General features: G+C 59.8%; 2 protein-coding genes across 5 annotated transcripts; both read left to right on the forward strand.

Moving 5' to 3' along the window:
• The first annotated feature begins 425 nt into the window (after window positions 1–425).
• On the forward strand, window positions 426–7,120 carry GDI1 (GDP dissociation inhibitor 1). 2 transcript variants are annotated; one of them, NM_001283218.2, is made up of 11 exons: window positions 426–565; window positions 1,833–1,940; window positions 2,073–2,172; window positions 2,314–2,448; window positions 3,255–3,453; window positions 3,721–3,852; window positions 4,751–4,850; window positions 5,275–5,446; window positions 5,763–5,907; window positions 6,026–6,080; window positions 6,171–7,120. In NM_001283218.2, the coding sequence occupies exons 1-11, from the start codon at window positions 521–523 to the stop codon at window positions 6,321–6,323; spliced, it is 1,344 nt and encodes a 447-aa protein (NP_001270147.1). In that variant the 5' UTR covers window positions 426–520; the 3' UTR covers window positions 6,324–7,120. The 2 variants fall into 2 exon arrangements, 1 of the variants encoding a protein (NP_001270147.1); XR_010584064.2 differs by having other exon boundaries at window positions 440–565; window positions 5,723–5,907.
• A 702-nt stretch (window positions 7,121–7,822) lies between these two features.
• On the forward strand, window positions 7,823–14,415 carry FAM50A (family with sequence similarity 50 member A). Of its 3 annotated transcripts, none has more exons than XM_045383784.3 (13): window positions 7,823–8,544; window positions 9,070–9,154; window positions 9,249–9,348; window positions 9,850–9,995; window positions 12,234–12,310; window positions 12,440–12,506; window positions 12,658–12,719; window positions 12,982–13,058; window positions 13,444–13,498; window positions 13,646–13,694; window positions 13,793–13,863; window positions 13,973–14,083; window positions 14,188–14,415. In XM_045383784.3, exons 2-13 carry the CDS (start codon window positions 9,079–9,081, stop codon window positions 14,194–14,196), a joined length of 900 nt encoding a protein of 299 aa, XP_045239719.1. In that variant the 5' UTR covers window positions 7,823–8,544; window positions 9,070–9,078; the 3' UTR covers window positions 14,197–14,415. The 3 variants fall into 3 exon arrangements, with proteins under 3 accessions (XP_045239719.1, XP_045239718.1, XP_005595046.1); XM_045383783.3 differs by having other exon boundaries at window positions 7,823–8,011; window positions 13,945–14,083; XM_005594989.5 differs by having other exon boundaries at window positions 7,823–8,011.
• Window positions 14,416–14,771: the final 356 nt, after the last annotated feature.

Here is a 14,771-nt window from a genome sequence, read left to right on the forward strand (position 1 = left end):
CTTCGGCGTCTCAGGAGGCCGTAGTGACAATGGCAGCCTTCGCGTCGTGAGGGAGCCGCCCCCGGCTGCCGCAGCGGCGCGCGTCCGGTCGCGGGGCCGCGCCGAGACTCCCGGGGGGCGGGGCGGGCGCGCGCGGGGCGGGGCGGGGCGGGGCGCGCCCGGCTCCCGCGCATGGATCCTTCCCGGGCCGCAGCACCGGCCGCCGGCCCGCCCCGCCCGCCCCGCCCGCCCCGCCCCGAGCCTCTCTGGACTCTCGGCGAGCAACGTCGCCCGCGGAGCCGCGCTGGTGCTGTGGCCCGGGCCCTGGCAGCCCTCCCGGGAGGCGAGCCGGGAAGGCGGTGTCCCCTGCCGGGTGCGGCGGGGCGCGGGAAGAGGCGGGACTCTTTGACGCGGCGGAGGGGTCGGGCGGCGGCCGACGCTCCGCCATCTTTGGTCCAGTGCGGTGGCGGCGGCGGCGGTGGCTACTGCTGTGGTGAAGGAGGAGGAGGAGCCGAGCGGGCGCTGCCACTGAGGCCTGACCATGGACGAGGAATACGATGTAATCGTGCTGGGGACCGGCCTCACCGTAAGTGCGGCCCCGGGCGCCCTTGGCCCTGCGTCGTGCCCTCGCCATTCCCCGCGATGATGCGGCCGCCGGCCCATCCTCCGGTCACTGCCATCTTCTGCGCTCGGCTCCCCGAAAAGCCGGCGCCGTGCCCACCCCGCTGCTCCCCCCGCGATGTCGCCTCTGTTCGTTGCCATGACCCCATCTCCCCGAAGGGGCCCCCTTCCTGGCCGCCCCCTGGCCTACCCGGGTCCGACCCCCGGCGCTCTCCCATCTTCCCTACCCCTGCCCTCTGGACCGGAAAACGCACCCCCACTCGGCCCGTTGCCCCCGACCCCGCCCACCCATCGCCCCCACCCCGCCCACCCATCGCCCCCACCCCGCCCACCCATCGCCCCCACCCATCACGGCATCCACCCGTCGCCCGCACCCATCGCCCGCCTAGCGTTGCCTCCCAGCGTCCCTTCCCATCTTGCGCTAATCCCTGTGAGGATGAAGTACAAGGACCTGGGGTCAGGGGGCCTCGCCAGGGTGGGCTCTCAGCCCACCCCCTCGTCGTCTTCTGGGGCCAGGGGATCCAGGGAATGTTCCAGAAGGAGCAGCAGTGGGGGCAGTAAGCACATTCCCGCAACCCCACCTCGGTTGCCCATGGAGACCTCAGGCTGAGTAGCATCTGCAGCCTTTGTCCTTGGGCTAGTGACAGTGACTGGTGAGGGTGTTTATCTTCCCCCTTTCCCCGAAAATCCCGTTGGCCCACTCCCCTCAGAGACTCTTCTCCCTCGGTCCAGACCCAGATGCCCCTCCTCAGCGGCAGGGGCTCCTGCTCTTTGAAGAAAGAGCAGTCCAGGGTGGGGCCTACAATTTCAAGGACTGTGCTAAGCCTTTCTTTGCTTCCCTTTGGAGTGTCTTTCGCAGTCCAGCTGGGTCCCCTCTGTGCCACATTGTGTTTTATCCGCCTTTTTGTGCGGCTCTGCGTAGGTAGATGCCTCTCGGCGTGTTGGTACTGGAAGGCCATCCTGTGTCTGCTGGATGCCCTGCCTACCTCAAAGCCTCCGTTATTTCACTGTCTGCCTTGTGAGGGGGACGGTCTCCTTTACCCCGCAAGGTTGCAATGGAGAGTGTGGTCGGATGAAACCATCACCCCAATTTTAGGCGAGGCAACTAGCCGGTGGGGGTGGTGGATGGAAGGAGCTGTCCACTGAGGCAGGTTTGGGTGGGGAACAAATCAGGGCTGCTGGTAGGAGCAGAGGAAGGTGGGAGTGCAGCGGATTGTGTGGCCCTCCCCCAGGAATGCATCTTGTCGGGCATCATGTCTGTGAACGGGAAGAAGGTGCTGCACATGGACCGGAACCCCTACTACGGGGGCGAGAGCTCCTCCATCACACCCCTGGAGGAGGTGAGGCTGCCTGGGCCCAGGCCCATCCCTGTTAACCTCCCACACAGCGGCACAGGGTGGAAGTAGCTCTCCAGGTGCCTGGAGCAGGAGGAGGTGGTCCCTGAGGTGTCTCTCTCTCCCTTCTGCTTACAGCTGTATAAGCGTTTTCAGTTGCTGGAGGGGCCCCCTGAGTCCATGGGCCGAGGCCGAGACTGGAACGTTGACCTGATTCCCAAATTCCTCATGGCTAACGGTGAGGGACAGGAAGGAGGTATTGCAGGTCGGGGGTGATAGGGAAGACCTAAGGACAGTCAGGCTCCAAAGGAGGCACAGCCAGACCAGCTAGAACCTCTGGAGAGAGCCGTGCTGATGTTGCCCTTGTGCACCCCCACAGGGCAGCTGGTAAAGATGCTACTGTATACAGAAGTGACTCGCTACCTGGACTTCAAGGTGGTGGAGGGCAGCTTTGTCTACAAGGGGGGCAAGATCTACAAAGTGCCGTCCACTGAGACTGAGGCCTTGGCTTCCAGTGAGTGTGGGCCCCCTGAGCCAGAGAAATCATGGGGTGGCAGGGAAGCCAACTGTCTTTGGGATGGGTGGCTGTCCAGAGTAAGGCACCCCTTTGTCCAAAGTCACATTCCCCCATGAAGGACCAGAGGCCCTTCACTCTGTATTCCCTCTGCCCCATGTCATGCCGCATGGCTGGCTGCCAAGAGGGAGGTCCCCACGCAGCAGGGATGTGACGTGGAGGGGAACGGGACTCCTTTTGAAAGACTTGAGCGTGGCCAGGCACGGTGGCTCATGCCTGTAATCCCAGCACTTTGAGAGGCCTAGGCGGGTGGATCACGAGGTTAGGAGTTCAAGACCAGCCTGGCCAACATGGTGAAACCCCGTCTTGTCTCAAAATACAAAAAATTAGCTGAGTGTGGTGGCACACACCTGTAATCCCAGCTACTCGGGAGGCTGAGGCAAGAGAATGGTTTGAACCCGGGAGGTGGAGGTTGTGGTGAGCCGAGATCATACCACTGCACTCCAGCCTGGGCGATAGAGCAAGACTCCATCTCAAAAAACAACAACAACAAAGAAAACTTGAGCCTTTGGCAGGGGCTCCACTGGATCCTCAAGACATCCCCAAGTGTCCAAGCCAGGAAAGCCCTTAGAGTCCATCCAGGCCAATCCCCTCTTCATCCTGGTGGGGAAACTGAGGCTAAAAAGGGTGGAGAGGTTAACCTAAGGTCACAGGACAGCTGGGCTGGGAGTGGGGGTGCCTGCCCTGCTGAGATGGAGAGTTTTGTGCTGCGTTGGTGCAGAACCTCCTCCCGCCACCTTCCTTAGATCTGATGGGTATGTTTGAGAAACGGCGCTTCCGCAAGTTCCTGGTGTTTGTGGCAAACTTCGATGAGAATGACCCCAAGACCTTTGAGGGTGTTGACCCCCAGACTACCAGCATGCGTGATGTCTACCGGAAGTTTGATCTGGGCCAGGATGTCATCGATTTCACTGGCCACGCCCTGGCACTCTACCGCACTGATGAGTGAGGGGAAGCTGGTGTGGCGGCAGCCCCCTCGCCCGGCCCACCTCCTGCCCTCCCCACACCTGCCTGTTGTCCCCCTGCCCTGCATGTTCCTTGTACTCAGCCATAGGCTCACCTGTCACCCTTTCCATTTCCCCCTTGCATTTGATCCTCATCTTCCCCAGGCCATTCAGGGTGGTGGGAAGACTGGCCTGGTACCTGGTACCTGGGTGGGGGTAAGTCAGGGGTGCTGCTACTGGAGCATCTTCCCTAACCCCTGTCCCCCAGCTACCTGGACCAGCCCTGTCTTGAGACCATCAACCGCATCAAGTTGTACAGTGAGTCCCTGGCCCGGTATGGCAAGAGCCCATATTTATACCCGCTCTACGGCCTGGGCGAGCTGCCCCAGGGTTTTGCAAGGTGAGGACGTGGGTTTTTTCAGTTGGCATGGCTGAGTAGGACTAGGGCCAGGAGTGGAGATGGCCCCCTTGAGCATTTCCCTGGTAGCATTTCCTCCTTTCCAATTCGTGATTTTCATTTACTTCACTCCATCCTTGGGTGATGAGGGCACAACCCCAGTGCACTGAAGTACAGAAGTCTCCACACTTGCCGGGCGCGGTGGCTCACGCCTGTAATCCCAGCACTTTGGGAGGCCGAGGCGGGCGGATCACAAGGTCAGGAGATCGAGACCACGGTGAAACCCCGTCTCTACTAAAAATACAAAAAATTAGCCGGGCGCGGTTGTGGGTGCCTGTAGTCCCAGCTACTCGGGAGGCTGAGGCAGGAGAATGGCGTGAACCCGGGAGGCGGAGCTTGCAGTGAGCCGAGATCGCGCCACTGCACTCCAGCCTGGGCGACAGAGCGAGACTCCGTCTCAAAAAAAAAAAAAAAAAAAAAAGAAGTCTCCACACTTGAAGAACCAAGTTTCCACAAATGTGACTTGCTCAGTTCCCGGCAGCACCAGGACTGGGCCCAGGGCCCCAGAACCTTGAGTCAGGGCTTCGCTGGGAGGTGACCTATCTTGAGAGAGTCCATCCTGGTCCTTCAGGCTGTCTTGGTGCAGAGCACTGCTCCCTCATGCCCCCTTCTGCTGGTCCTTGGCAGTGTATTCTGGGCAGAAGAAGCTCCTGAGAGGAAAGAGCCCGCTGAGATGGGGCCAGAGTTCACGGCAGTGACACAGCTGGGATGAATCCCGGCGTCTCCTGCCTGCTGCCTGCCTGGGGCAGCCTTTTTTGCACCTTGGTGGAGGAAGGGTGACAGTGGAATTGGTCCCCGTTTCTCCTGGGAGGGGCCTTCACCAGGGCTGTTCTCACCACAGATTGAGTGCCATCTATGGGGGGACGTATATGCTGAACAAACCTGTGGATGACATCATCATGGAGAATGGCAAGGTGGTGGGCGTGAAATCTGAGGGAGAGGTGAGCCTTTCTGGTGCAGTGCAGTCACCATGGTTGAGGCAGGGCTTGGTCACCTTCTTTTCACCGTGCTGCCGGGTCTCCTGCTGCACAGCCCCGAGGGTCCTGGAGCTGGGAACTGGGCGTTCAGAAGTCTTCAGAGCCATGAATGTGGGTGAGGGGCTATTTCAGAGGCCACACGCCATGTCTGTAGTGCAGAAAGTGTACTTGATCACGGGGCATCTGGGAGGTGGGGGCGGGCACCCAGCCTATGGGTCAGGGCCCACCTCTGTGAGCTGCAGGGCAGGGCCATGCATTCAGGAGGGGCAGTAGTGATGGCTCCGAGGAGTGCCTTGTCTGCCAGAGCTGCCTGCCTTTGCTGTGAACACAGCCCCAAGACTACCTAAGGGAGTGATCTGACGGGCGAGGATTTCTGGTGCCTTCTCAGGTGGCCCGCTGCAAGCAGCTGATCTGTGACCCCAGCTACATCCCGGACCGTGTGCGGAAGGCTGGCCAGGTTATCCGCATTATCTGTATCCTTAGCCACCCCATCAAGAACACCAACGATGCCAACTCCTGCCAAATAATCATCCCCCAGAACCAGGTCAACAGGAAGTCAGGTAGGCCGGGTGCTGGTACAACTTCCTCTAGGGTGTTCTCTTTGGGGTTACCCTTTCTCTCCCCATCAGTGTCGGAGCTCCCTGCCTTACCTCTCTGGAAAAAATTTGACCCACGTTGTAGTCACCACAACTTGGACCCCTAGGGTTTGGGTGGCCTGGACTCTTCCCCTCTGGGAGGGTGGCGGCTTGGATGCTACCTGCTTTGCGGGGCTGGGGAGGGGGCAGGTGGGCCAGACTTGTGTCCAGCCACTGGAACTCATCTCTGCGTATGGCCAGCGCCTCTGGCCCGAGTTGACGGAGCTCTTCCTGTGGCCAGACATCTACGTGTGCATGATCTCCTATGCACACAACGTGGCGGCCCAGGGCAAATACATCGCCATCGCCAGCACTACTGTGGAGACCACGGACCCTGAAAAGGAGGTGGAGCCGGCTCTGGAGCTGTTGGAGCCCATTGACCAGAAGTGAGGGGCTGGGCCGAGCCCGAGAGGGAGAGGGAGGGAGCCCAGGAGCTGGGCTTAGGGACCAGGAAGGGCATGGCCCGTTGTGAGGCCTGTCCCCTCCCCTCTGTCTGCCCCTCAGGTTTGTGGCTATCAGTGACTTGTATGAGCCCATTGATGATGGTTGTGAGAGCCAGGTAAGCAGTTTGCCCCAGCCCTGGCTCCTGGCTGCCCCCCCAGGGCACCTGCCTGACTCACCCTGGGCGCTGGGCTTTGGCTGTTTCCAGGTATTCTGTTCCTGCTCCTACGATGCCACCACACACTTTGAGACAACCTGCAACGACATCAAAGACATCTACAAACGCATGGCTGGCATGGCCTTTGACTTTGAGAACATGAAGCGTAAACAGAACGACGTCTTTGGAGAAGCTGAGCAGTGATTGTGGCCGCCCCCAGCCCCTGCTGCCCCAGCCTGTGTCTGTTCTCCTAGAGGGCTCCAGCATCCTCTGCTTCCCCCACCACGTTCCCATCACCCACCTCATTGATCCACTGACCAAATCCTTAACCCTAGCGATGGTTTGGGAGATGGGGGGTTGGATAGCATCCTCTTTCTTGGCCCTTCCTTATCCTAGGAAAAGAGGGTTCCTCTCCTTGTGTGTGTCTCTTCCCCCCACCCCTAATTCTTCTGCTCTGTTCGGGAAGACGGGGAGGAAAAGGTGACTTCTGCCCCCACCGCTCTTACCCCCACTGTAGTGGCCTTTGGAGATGCCCCCACCTCCCCCCACCAACTCTTGGCGTGTTGGAGAGAAGGGGCCCTCCCAGCACAAAGTTGCATTCCTCCCCCCTAATTTATTCTAATTTATTAACTTCGACCCACCCTTTCTGAGCCTGCAGCCTTCCCGTGTGGCCTGGGGGCTGTAGAGTGAGCTGCCCCAGCCCCTCCCAGCCCTTGCCCAGCCTGGGGCAGTGGGGAAGGCTTGGGCGTGGCCCCGTTGGAGGTTGATTTGCTGTTTTGTTTCTTGTCTTTGTGTTTGTGTTCTGTGGTACTTGCTGAGAGAAAAATGTGAGCAAAGCAGAAGGAGGTGGGAAAATGGACCCAAACCCCAGTGTGCCCTGCCCGTACCTTTCCTTTAGTGGTGGGAAACCCTTATCTTGCAAAGTGAATGTGTCCCCTTCCCCACCCTCTAGTGTATTTCACAGAAAACAAAACCTCCCAATAAAACGGTTGAAACCTGAACCTCTGGATCTTTACGGTTATCTCCCAAAAGCTGGGTACCTGGCAGGGCTTTGGCTGCCTGGGTTGGGGCTCTGGCTTAGCTTCACTCTGGACTGTAAAAGGTGGCAGTCGTCAGGGAATTCCTCACCCAGAGCACGCTGGGGCCAAACTGACTTAAAGCGTAAGGCTACCAGTGAGTTAATGCTGGCACCAGGACTGCAGCCCTCAGTGCTCAATGCAGGGGGAGTGCGGTGGGGGGCGGGTGTCAACGTGGAGAAAGCAGAGGGAGCGGGGGTCTTGGCCTCTGGCTTGAGAGGGCAGAGGGGACCCGGGGCCAGCCTTGGATGGGGTGAAGCAGGGGGACAGGGGTGCCAGTTTTCGGCTTAATGCGGGGGACCAGGGCCTGGCCTCAGGCAGGGAGGCAGCACGGGGACCAGCCTTGGGGTCAACAGGAGGAATTAGAGGGACCAGGGGCCCAGCCTTGGCTCGGGTTAACGTCGAGGCAGCGCGAGGGGCTGGGGGATTCAGCCTCCGGGGTCCACAGGAGCCGGCGGTGGGGGCTGGGATGGGAGTCCATGCAGGGTAAGGGGCGGTCTCCGGCGGGGTGGGGCGGGGTGGGGCGGGGCGGGCGGCGGTTCCGCTCCGGGCCAGCTGGCGCGCGGAGGGGCGGGGTATCCGTGCGTCTCCTGGTGGCTGACGTCACGGCGCGGGCGTCAGCTGACTGTTCTGCTGCCGCCGCCGCTGCTGCTGCAGCTGAGACCCGGCTGGGCTGCTGTCGCTGTCGCCGCCGCCGCCGCTACCATGGCTCAATACAAGGGCGCCGCGAGCGAGGCCGGCCGCGCCATGCACCTGATGAAGAAGCGGGAGAAGCAGCGCGAGCAGATGGAGCAGATGAAGCAGCGCATCGCGGAGGTGCGAGCTGGGAGCCTCGGAGCATGCGCGCTGCCCAGGTCCCCTGGCTGCCTCGCGCCACGCTCCGGCCCTGGAAGCCCTGGGGCGGTGGCTTCGGAGCGCGGGCGGCGCGCCGGGGCGGGCCCCTGGCTCGCTGACTTCCAGCAGAGCACAGAAGCAAGCCGGCGAGTCTCATCAGTAAAATGGGCCCTGAGCCGGGCGTTCTCCGAGGCTGAGGCCACTGACTGGTGACCGACCTCCGGCAGGAGGGAGCCGAGCCAGTGTTTCTGTTGGGAGGCACGGCGGGGACAGGCCTCTCGTCGCCTCGCCTGGGCACCTAGCGCCCTGGCTCTGGCCCCTCGGCCCTCAGAGCCAGGCCTCTGCCCTGGTCCTATGGACACCGGGCAGGGCGGTTCCTCTCCCCCTGGAGAGGCGCGGGGAGGCCTGAGTCAGACCTGGCCAGTCCACTGGCCAGGAGGCTCCTTCCAGAACCCCTTGCATCTGTGAGGCAGGCATGAACCTCCCGGGCGCCAGCGGTTCATCCCCTGCTTCCCGTGAGTGGCCCGTGATGGTGGTGGTCAGGGAAAGAGCGTGGAAGAGCTTGATCCTTTTAGGGAGACTCACTCATCAGGACTCAGGGCTCCAGGAAAGAGCAGGCTCCTGCTTGGGGAACTGGGGAAACCTGGCCAGAGGAACCTTGAAATACCAAGTCCTTATTCCCTGGCCACACTGTGTGAGCCGGGGTGCCCAGCAAGCAGAAGGTGTATTTGTCTGCCAGCCACCTTGGGAGGCCGCTGGTCAGCGAGGGCTTGACATGGTACCAAGTGGGATGGGGCTGGGGCCAAAGAGAGGCCTCCTGGGAAGCTGTTGATGACATTTGGGGGCCTAGAGGGAGGAAAATCACTCAGGGAGGGACCAGGCCCCTCAGCCACTGTTCTTGTTTGCCTTCTCCTGATACCCCTTGGCTTGGGTCTTGGAAGCTTCAGGGGCAGATTTGGACTGTAACCCAGGTCCCTGATGACCAGCCTGCCTTTTCCACAGTGAGGGGTGACTCTCATGGTGGCTGTCCCTCCCCGCAGGAAAACATCATGAAATCCAACATTGACAAGAAGTTCTCTGCGCACTACGACGCGGTAGAGGCAGAGCTCAAGTCCAGCACCGTGGGTGAGCAGGGTGCGGGTGCCCCTCACCCGGGCCCTGGGCCACTCTTCCGCTGGCCCTGTGACTACCTTGCCCCTTGTGCCTCCTTGCTTCAAAGGTCTTGTGACCCTGAATGACATGAAGGCCAAGCAGGAGGCTCTGGTGAAGGAGCGGGAGAAGCAGCTGGCCAAGAAGGAGCAGTCCAAGGAGCTGCAGATGTGGGTCCTCTCGCCGCAGCCCTCAACATGGAGCTAGTGCTCACGGGGTCCCGGGGCCGGTCAGGCTCTTTTTGCACCCTGGGGGGAGACCCTGTCTCCTGCCTTGGGACAGGGGTAGCATCTAGCTTGCGATTTGCATTTCTCTCTCCTGTCTCCTTGGGTCCACGCTCACGTCTTCTCACCATGGCGGCTTGGCTTCTTTCTGACTCTCTAAATGCAGTGGGTCCTTTCCCTGCATCTGGTGCCTGAGCAGCCTGCATTCTCCCCATTCCTCTCTGTCCTGCAGCCCCTATGGCCCTCTGTGCTTACTGTTTGTAACAGAGCCCTCACCCATGAGCTTGAAGTGATCCAGGACAGCAGGACCCCTCTGGGGCACTGGGGACCCAGCCTAGGCTGGGCAGGACCCACATAGGGCACACAGGTGGTTCTGGGTCAAGGAAGGGGCTGGGTCAGGGTTGGGGAAGGACATGGTGTGTGATGGGGCCACCTGCACCTCGCTAGGAAGCTGGAGAAGCTTCGAGAGAAGGAGCGTAAGAAGGAAGCCAAGCGGAAGATCTCCAGCCTGTCCTTCACCCTGGAGGAGGAAGAAGAGGGAGGCGAGGAAGAAGAGGAGGTGGCTATGTATGAGGAGGAGATGGAAAGGGAAGGTGAGGGCTGGCTTGAGTCAGAGCCCCACCCGTGGCCCCTGGGGAGGGGTCCCCAGTGTGAGAGGCTGTCAGCAAAGCTGATGCCCTATCAAGATGGCTCCAAAAGCTGCCCTCCGGAGGCACCATGCACAGTAGACCAGGGAGGGGAGAAGCTGGTCTAGACCAGGCTGGCTGGGCACATTTTCTGTGATGATGGAAATGTTAGTCTGTGCCTCCCAATATGGTAGCCACTTGCTGCAGGTGATTTGTATGACTGGGGCACTAAATGGTTAATTCTATTTGATTTGTGTCAGCGTAAATGTATATAGTCACAGAAATTCCGTGGCTGCTAGTCAGACACTGCAGGTCTCAGCTGTGAGAACAAGGGGCTGTCAGGGAAAGCTCAGGATGGCTGGAGAGTGAGGGTAAAGCCAGCCTAGCTGCCATGTGTGCCACATACCTGTGCTGTGCCTGGCCAGGGCACATAGGGTGCTGTCCCTCTCCTGGTGGAAGTCACGGGTCACCATGCACTGAAGACACTACTCAGGGTTGCTGCTCTGCTCAGAGCCCATGGGGCTAACCCAGGGGTCAGGGAAGGAGGGGAGGGTTGAGTTAGGCCCTAAGGATGAGGGGAATTGCATTAGCCAGAGAGACAGGAGGGGTGATGAGAAAGTATATGCCAGAAGTCCAGCGGGAAAGAGTGGGCACGTTTGAAGATTGGGAGCAAGTTGTGCCACGAGCCCCTGGAGGGTGTGGTGGCAGTTCCCCAGGGAATGGCGGAGGGAGAGAAGTGAGGCGGGATGGCGCTGTGTGGCTGTGGTAACAGTCTGGGTGCCATGGCTTTGAGGGAAGTGCGGGATTGTGGGGAAGAAGAATCTGCCAGCCACCTGCCATTTGGGTTCTATGTTCCAGCAGCCACAGTAAAACAGAAAAAGAAGCAAGCAGGATTTTAGTATTACGTTGTATTTCACCCAGTGTATCCAAAATATCACCATTGTGGCACATGCACTAGCTGTAGTGCTCGGGTGCTGTGTGCAGCAGGAGCTACTGGTTTGTGTTTGTGTTTTTGTTTTGATTGTTGTTGTTTTGTTTTGTTTTGTTTTTTTTGAGACGGGGTCTCACTCTGTCGCCTGGGCTGGAGTGCAGTGGCCGGATCTCAGCTCACTGCAAGCTCCGCCTCGCGGGTTCACGCCGTTCTCCTGCCTCAGCCTCCCGAGTAGCTGGGACTACAGGCGCCTGCCACCTCGCCCGGCTAGTTTTTTGTATTTTTTAGTAGAGACGGGGTTTCACCGTGTTAGCCAGGATGGTCTCGATCTCCTGACCTCGTGATCCGCCCGTCTCGGCCTCCCAAAGTGCTGGGATTACAGGCTTGAGCCACTGTGCCCGGCCTGTTGTTTTTGAGACAGTGTCTCCCTGTGGCCCAGGCTGGAGTGCAGAGGCGTGATCACAGCTTACTTCAGCCTTGACCTCCTGGACTCAAGGGGCCCTCCCACCTCAGCCACTTGAGTAGCTGGGACTACAGGCGCTTTGTATTTTTGTATTTTTTGTAGAGATGGAACCTCGCCATGTTGCCCAAGCTGGTCTCGAACTTGGGAGCTACTGGCGTGGACAGTGCAGGCCTGGGGGAAAGGTCACCCTCACTGTGTATCACTGGGGCTTTTACAAAACACTGCTTGGTGGGCTCTTCCCTCCCCCAACAGGCTCTGTTTAGGGGGCCCAGCCATAAGACCGTGACATCCATTTTTGTAAAGCTCTCCACATGATTCTAATCTGCAACCAGGCTCCAGAATCTCTGCCTTTGAGCATCAGGCTAAATAGTTTAGACTTGTCTTTGTTTTTTTTTGTTTTGTTTTTTGTTTTTGAGATGAGGTCTCACTCTGTTGCCCAGGCTAGAGTGCAGTGGTTTGATCACAGCTCACTGCAGCCCCAACCTCCCAGGCTCAAGCGATCCTCCCACCTCAACGTCCCGAGTAGTTGGGACTGCAGCTGCGCCACCACACCGGGCTGATTATTTTGAGCTTTAGTAGAGACGAGGTCTTGCTATGTTGTCCATGCTGGTCTCCACCTCCTGGGCTCAAGCGATCCTTCTGCCTCATCCTCCCTTAAGTGTTGGGTTGACAAGCGTGAGCCTCTGTGCCCGCCCTAGGCTTGTCTTCTAGATCAGCTGTTCTCAAAGTATGCTTGGGGGACCCAAGGCGTCGGCCGTAGCAAAATCATTTTCATAATAATGCTATGGTATTTGGCTTCCTTTTGTTCCAGAGATCACCACGAAGAAGAGAAAACTGGGGAAGAATCCAGACGTGGACACAAGCTTCTTGCCTGATCGAGACCGTGAGGTAAAGGTTGCCTGGCCCCGACCCCGGCCTCGACTCCAGTCCTGGTGAATACCCTTGCTGAGGGAGCCAAGCTCTGCGTGCACCCTGAGCAGCCCTGGGCCTCACCCGTCTGCCTGCTCCCTCTCCCAGGAGGAGGAGAATCGGCTTCGGGAAGAGCTGCGCCAGGAGTGGGAAGCCAAGCAGGAGAAGATCAAGAGTGAGTCTTTTCGGAGTTGGACGCGAGGGGCCTGGGCCCAAGCCAGCTTTCCTGTCCACAGTCTCTTGGGTGGTGCGCTGAGCCCCAAGGCTGCTCTTGGTGGGGCGGGGGTGCCTGAGTCTGGAGACCAAGAGTCAGCTCTGCCTTGTAGGCGAGGAGATCGAGATCACCTTCAGCTACTGGGATGGCTCTGGGCACCGGCGGACAGTCAAGGTAGGCAGCGTGCAGCCTGCTTCCTGCTCACCATAGGCCCAGCCTCCCTTAGGTTCCGTGGGAAGGAACTAACCTTCCTGACTTGGGAAGCCCCAGGGATCCTGAGGATAACAGGCTCCGGGACCTGGCCCTCTGGGGAGTGAGGCCCAGGCCTGGCTGAGGCTCTGCAGTCTCTGGCAGGGCCCTCTGGGCCTCTGCCTTCTTGAGAGCCCTTCTGCAGGCTTTTGCCTTCCCTTCCCAACTCCTGGATTCCCGGATGCAGATGAGAAAGGGCAACACCATGCAGCAGTTCCTGCAGAAGGCGCTCGAGATTCTTCGGAAAGACTTCAGTGAGCTGAGGTGCGAGGTGTGCCTGTGTGCATGGTGGTGTGTGTGGCACCTGTGGCTCCAGCCCGGGTGCCAGACACCCAGTGTGATGTGGGCGCTGCCTGGGCAAGGAGGCAGCATGCTGGGCACTATCCTCCCAAAAGACGGGGTCAGGCTCCTCTTCCCTTCCCTCCCACCAGAGAGAGCTTCGCTGGGAGCGCACTGCCTTGCTTCCTTAGTCCGAAGGGGGAGGGTGCTGGGTGCCAGTCCTGGGCTCACTAAACCATGGAGCTTCCCTCAGAGCCCACTGGCCGCTGTCTCGCAGCCCCAGCGCAGGCTCTCCTGGGCTGGCTGCCTCCTCCCTCCATGGGCAGGGGTGCTGTCCTCTTGCCCACGCCCTCCTGCCTTCCTCCCTCAGGTCCGCAGGGGTGGAGCAGCTCATGTACATCAAGGAGGACTTGATCATCCCGCATGTGAGTCCCTTCATTCCCAGGACCCGCAGTGTGTGCTGCGCCCTGGGCTTTGGCTCAGGCTGGTGGGGGTGGTGTGTGCAGGCGGGGGGTGGGGGGAGGGGCCGAGATGGGCCATCAAGGCGCCACTTTCCTGCCCTTGGCTCCCAGCATCACAGCTTCTACGACTTCATCGTCACCAAGGCACGGGGGAAGAGTGGTGAGTGCCCCCGGCCCAGCCACCCCCATAGCACCTTGCCCCCGATATTGTCACTGGGGCAGCAGCGGGACATTGGGCTGTCTGCTTCTCTCCTGCAGGGCCACTCTTCAACTTTGATGTTCATGACGATGTGCGGTTGCTCAGTGACGCCACTGTGGAGAAGGATGAGGTACAGCATTGGGGGCCGTGTTACGGGGAACAGGTGTCCCTGGGCTGTGGAGGAGAAACTAAGGGAAGGGGAGGTTGGCAGGCGGCCCTTTGCCCTCTTCCTCCCTTAGTCACATGCAGGCAAGGTGGTGCTGAGGAGCTGGTACGAGAAGAACAAGCACATCTTCCCTGCCAGCCGCTGGGAACCCTACGACCCTGAAAAGAAGTGGGACAAGTACACGGTGAGGAGGGGCTGGCAGGGACCCCTCCCAGGTGGGGATGGTGGCCAGTCCCTGCTCACCCCTCGCCTTCCTTGTCTCCTCCACCCACCTTGTCTTCACACCAGATCCGCTGAGCGTCTGGGAAGCTGCACAGCCTTGGCTCCTCAGCTCCCTCAGCATGCCCCGTGGTGTCCCCGGGACTCCAGGCACCTGCTCCCCTGCGACCATGCCAGGCACGCTGGGAGGAGGATGGCAGCTGCTCGTGTCCTGCCCCCGGCACGTCAGTGACTGCTTTATTCTTTTCCAATAAAGAAGTGCACATGTCACAGCTGGAGCGCCTGCAGTGTGAGAAACCATTTGTGTTCGGACCAAATTCATTTGTCGTTTTGACCAATTAAAACTGTACAATTCGGTGGCATTTAGCACATTTGCCATGTTGTGTAATCATCACCTTGGTCTGCTTCCAGGACATTTTCATCCCTCCAAAAGGCCCTGTGGCCATGAGCAGGCTCCCTGCTTCGCATCCCCCCGCCAGGCTCTCATCTGCTTTCTGTCTCCATGGATTGGCCTGTTCTGGACGTGTCATGCGTGCCTGGGGAATCTGTCACCGGGGCAGCCCCACCATTCCTGAGGTGTCTTTGTGGCACTGCTTCTTGACCATGGGCACCTGTCCTTGGGCGGTGGTGGCTCTGGTGGGTGGGAAGGGGGT

Source organism: Macaca fascicularis, chromosome X (genome assembly GCF_037993035.2).
Source record: "Macaca fascicularis isolate 582-1 chromosome X, T2T-MFA8v1.1".
Classification (NCBI taxonomy): domain Eukaryota; kingdom Metazoa; phylum Chordata; class Mammalia; order Primates; family Cercopithecidae; genus Macaca; species Macaca fascicularis.

Excerpts from the sequence above, each read along its gene's own strand:
- FAM50A (XM_005594989.5), top strand. The coding sequence starts at position 7,901 with ATGGCTCAATACAAGGGCGCCGCGAGCGAGGCCGGCCGCGCCATGCAC. Across the intron at positions 12,507-12,657 it reads CAAGCAGGAGAAGATCAAGA|GCGAGGAGATCGAGATCACC; the intron begins GTGAGTCTTTTC and ends TCTGCCTTGTAG. Across the intron at positions 13,499-13,645 it reads AGGACTTGATCATCCCGCAT|CATCACAGCTTCTACGACTT; the intron begins GTGAGTCCCTTC and ends CTTGGCTCCCAG.
- GDI1 (NM_001283218.2), top strand. The coding sequence starts at position 521 with ATGGACGAGGAATACGATGTAATCGTGCTGGGGACCGGCCTCACC. Across the intron at positions 5,447-5,762 it reads CCAGGTCAACAGGAAGTCAG|ACATCTACGTGTGCATGATC; the intron begins GTAGGCCGGGTG and ends TCCTGTGGCCAG. Across the intron at positions 5,908-6,025 it reads TTGGAGCCCATTGACCAGAA|GTTTGTGGCTATCAGTGACT; the intron begins GTGAGGGGCTGG and ends TCTGCCCCTCAG.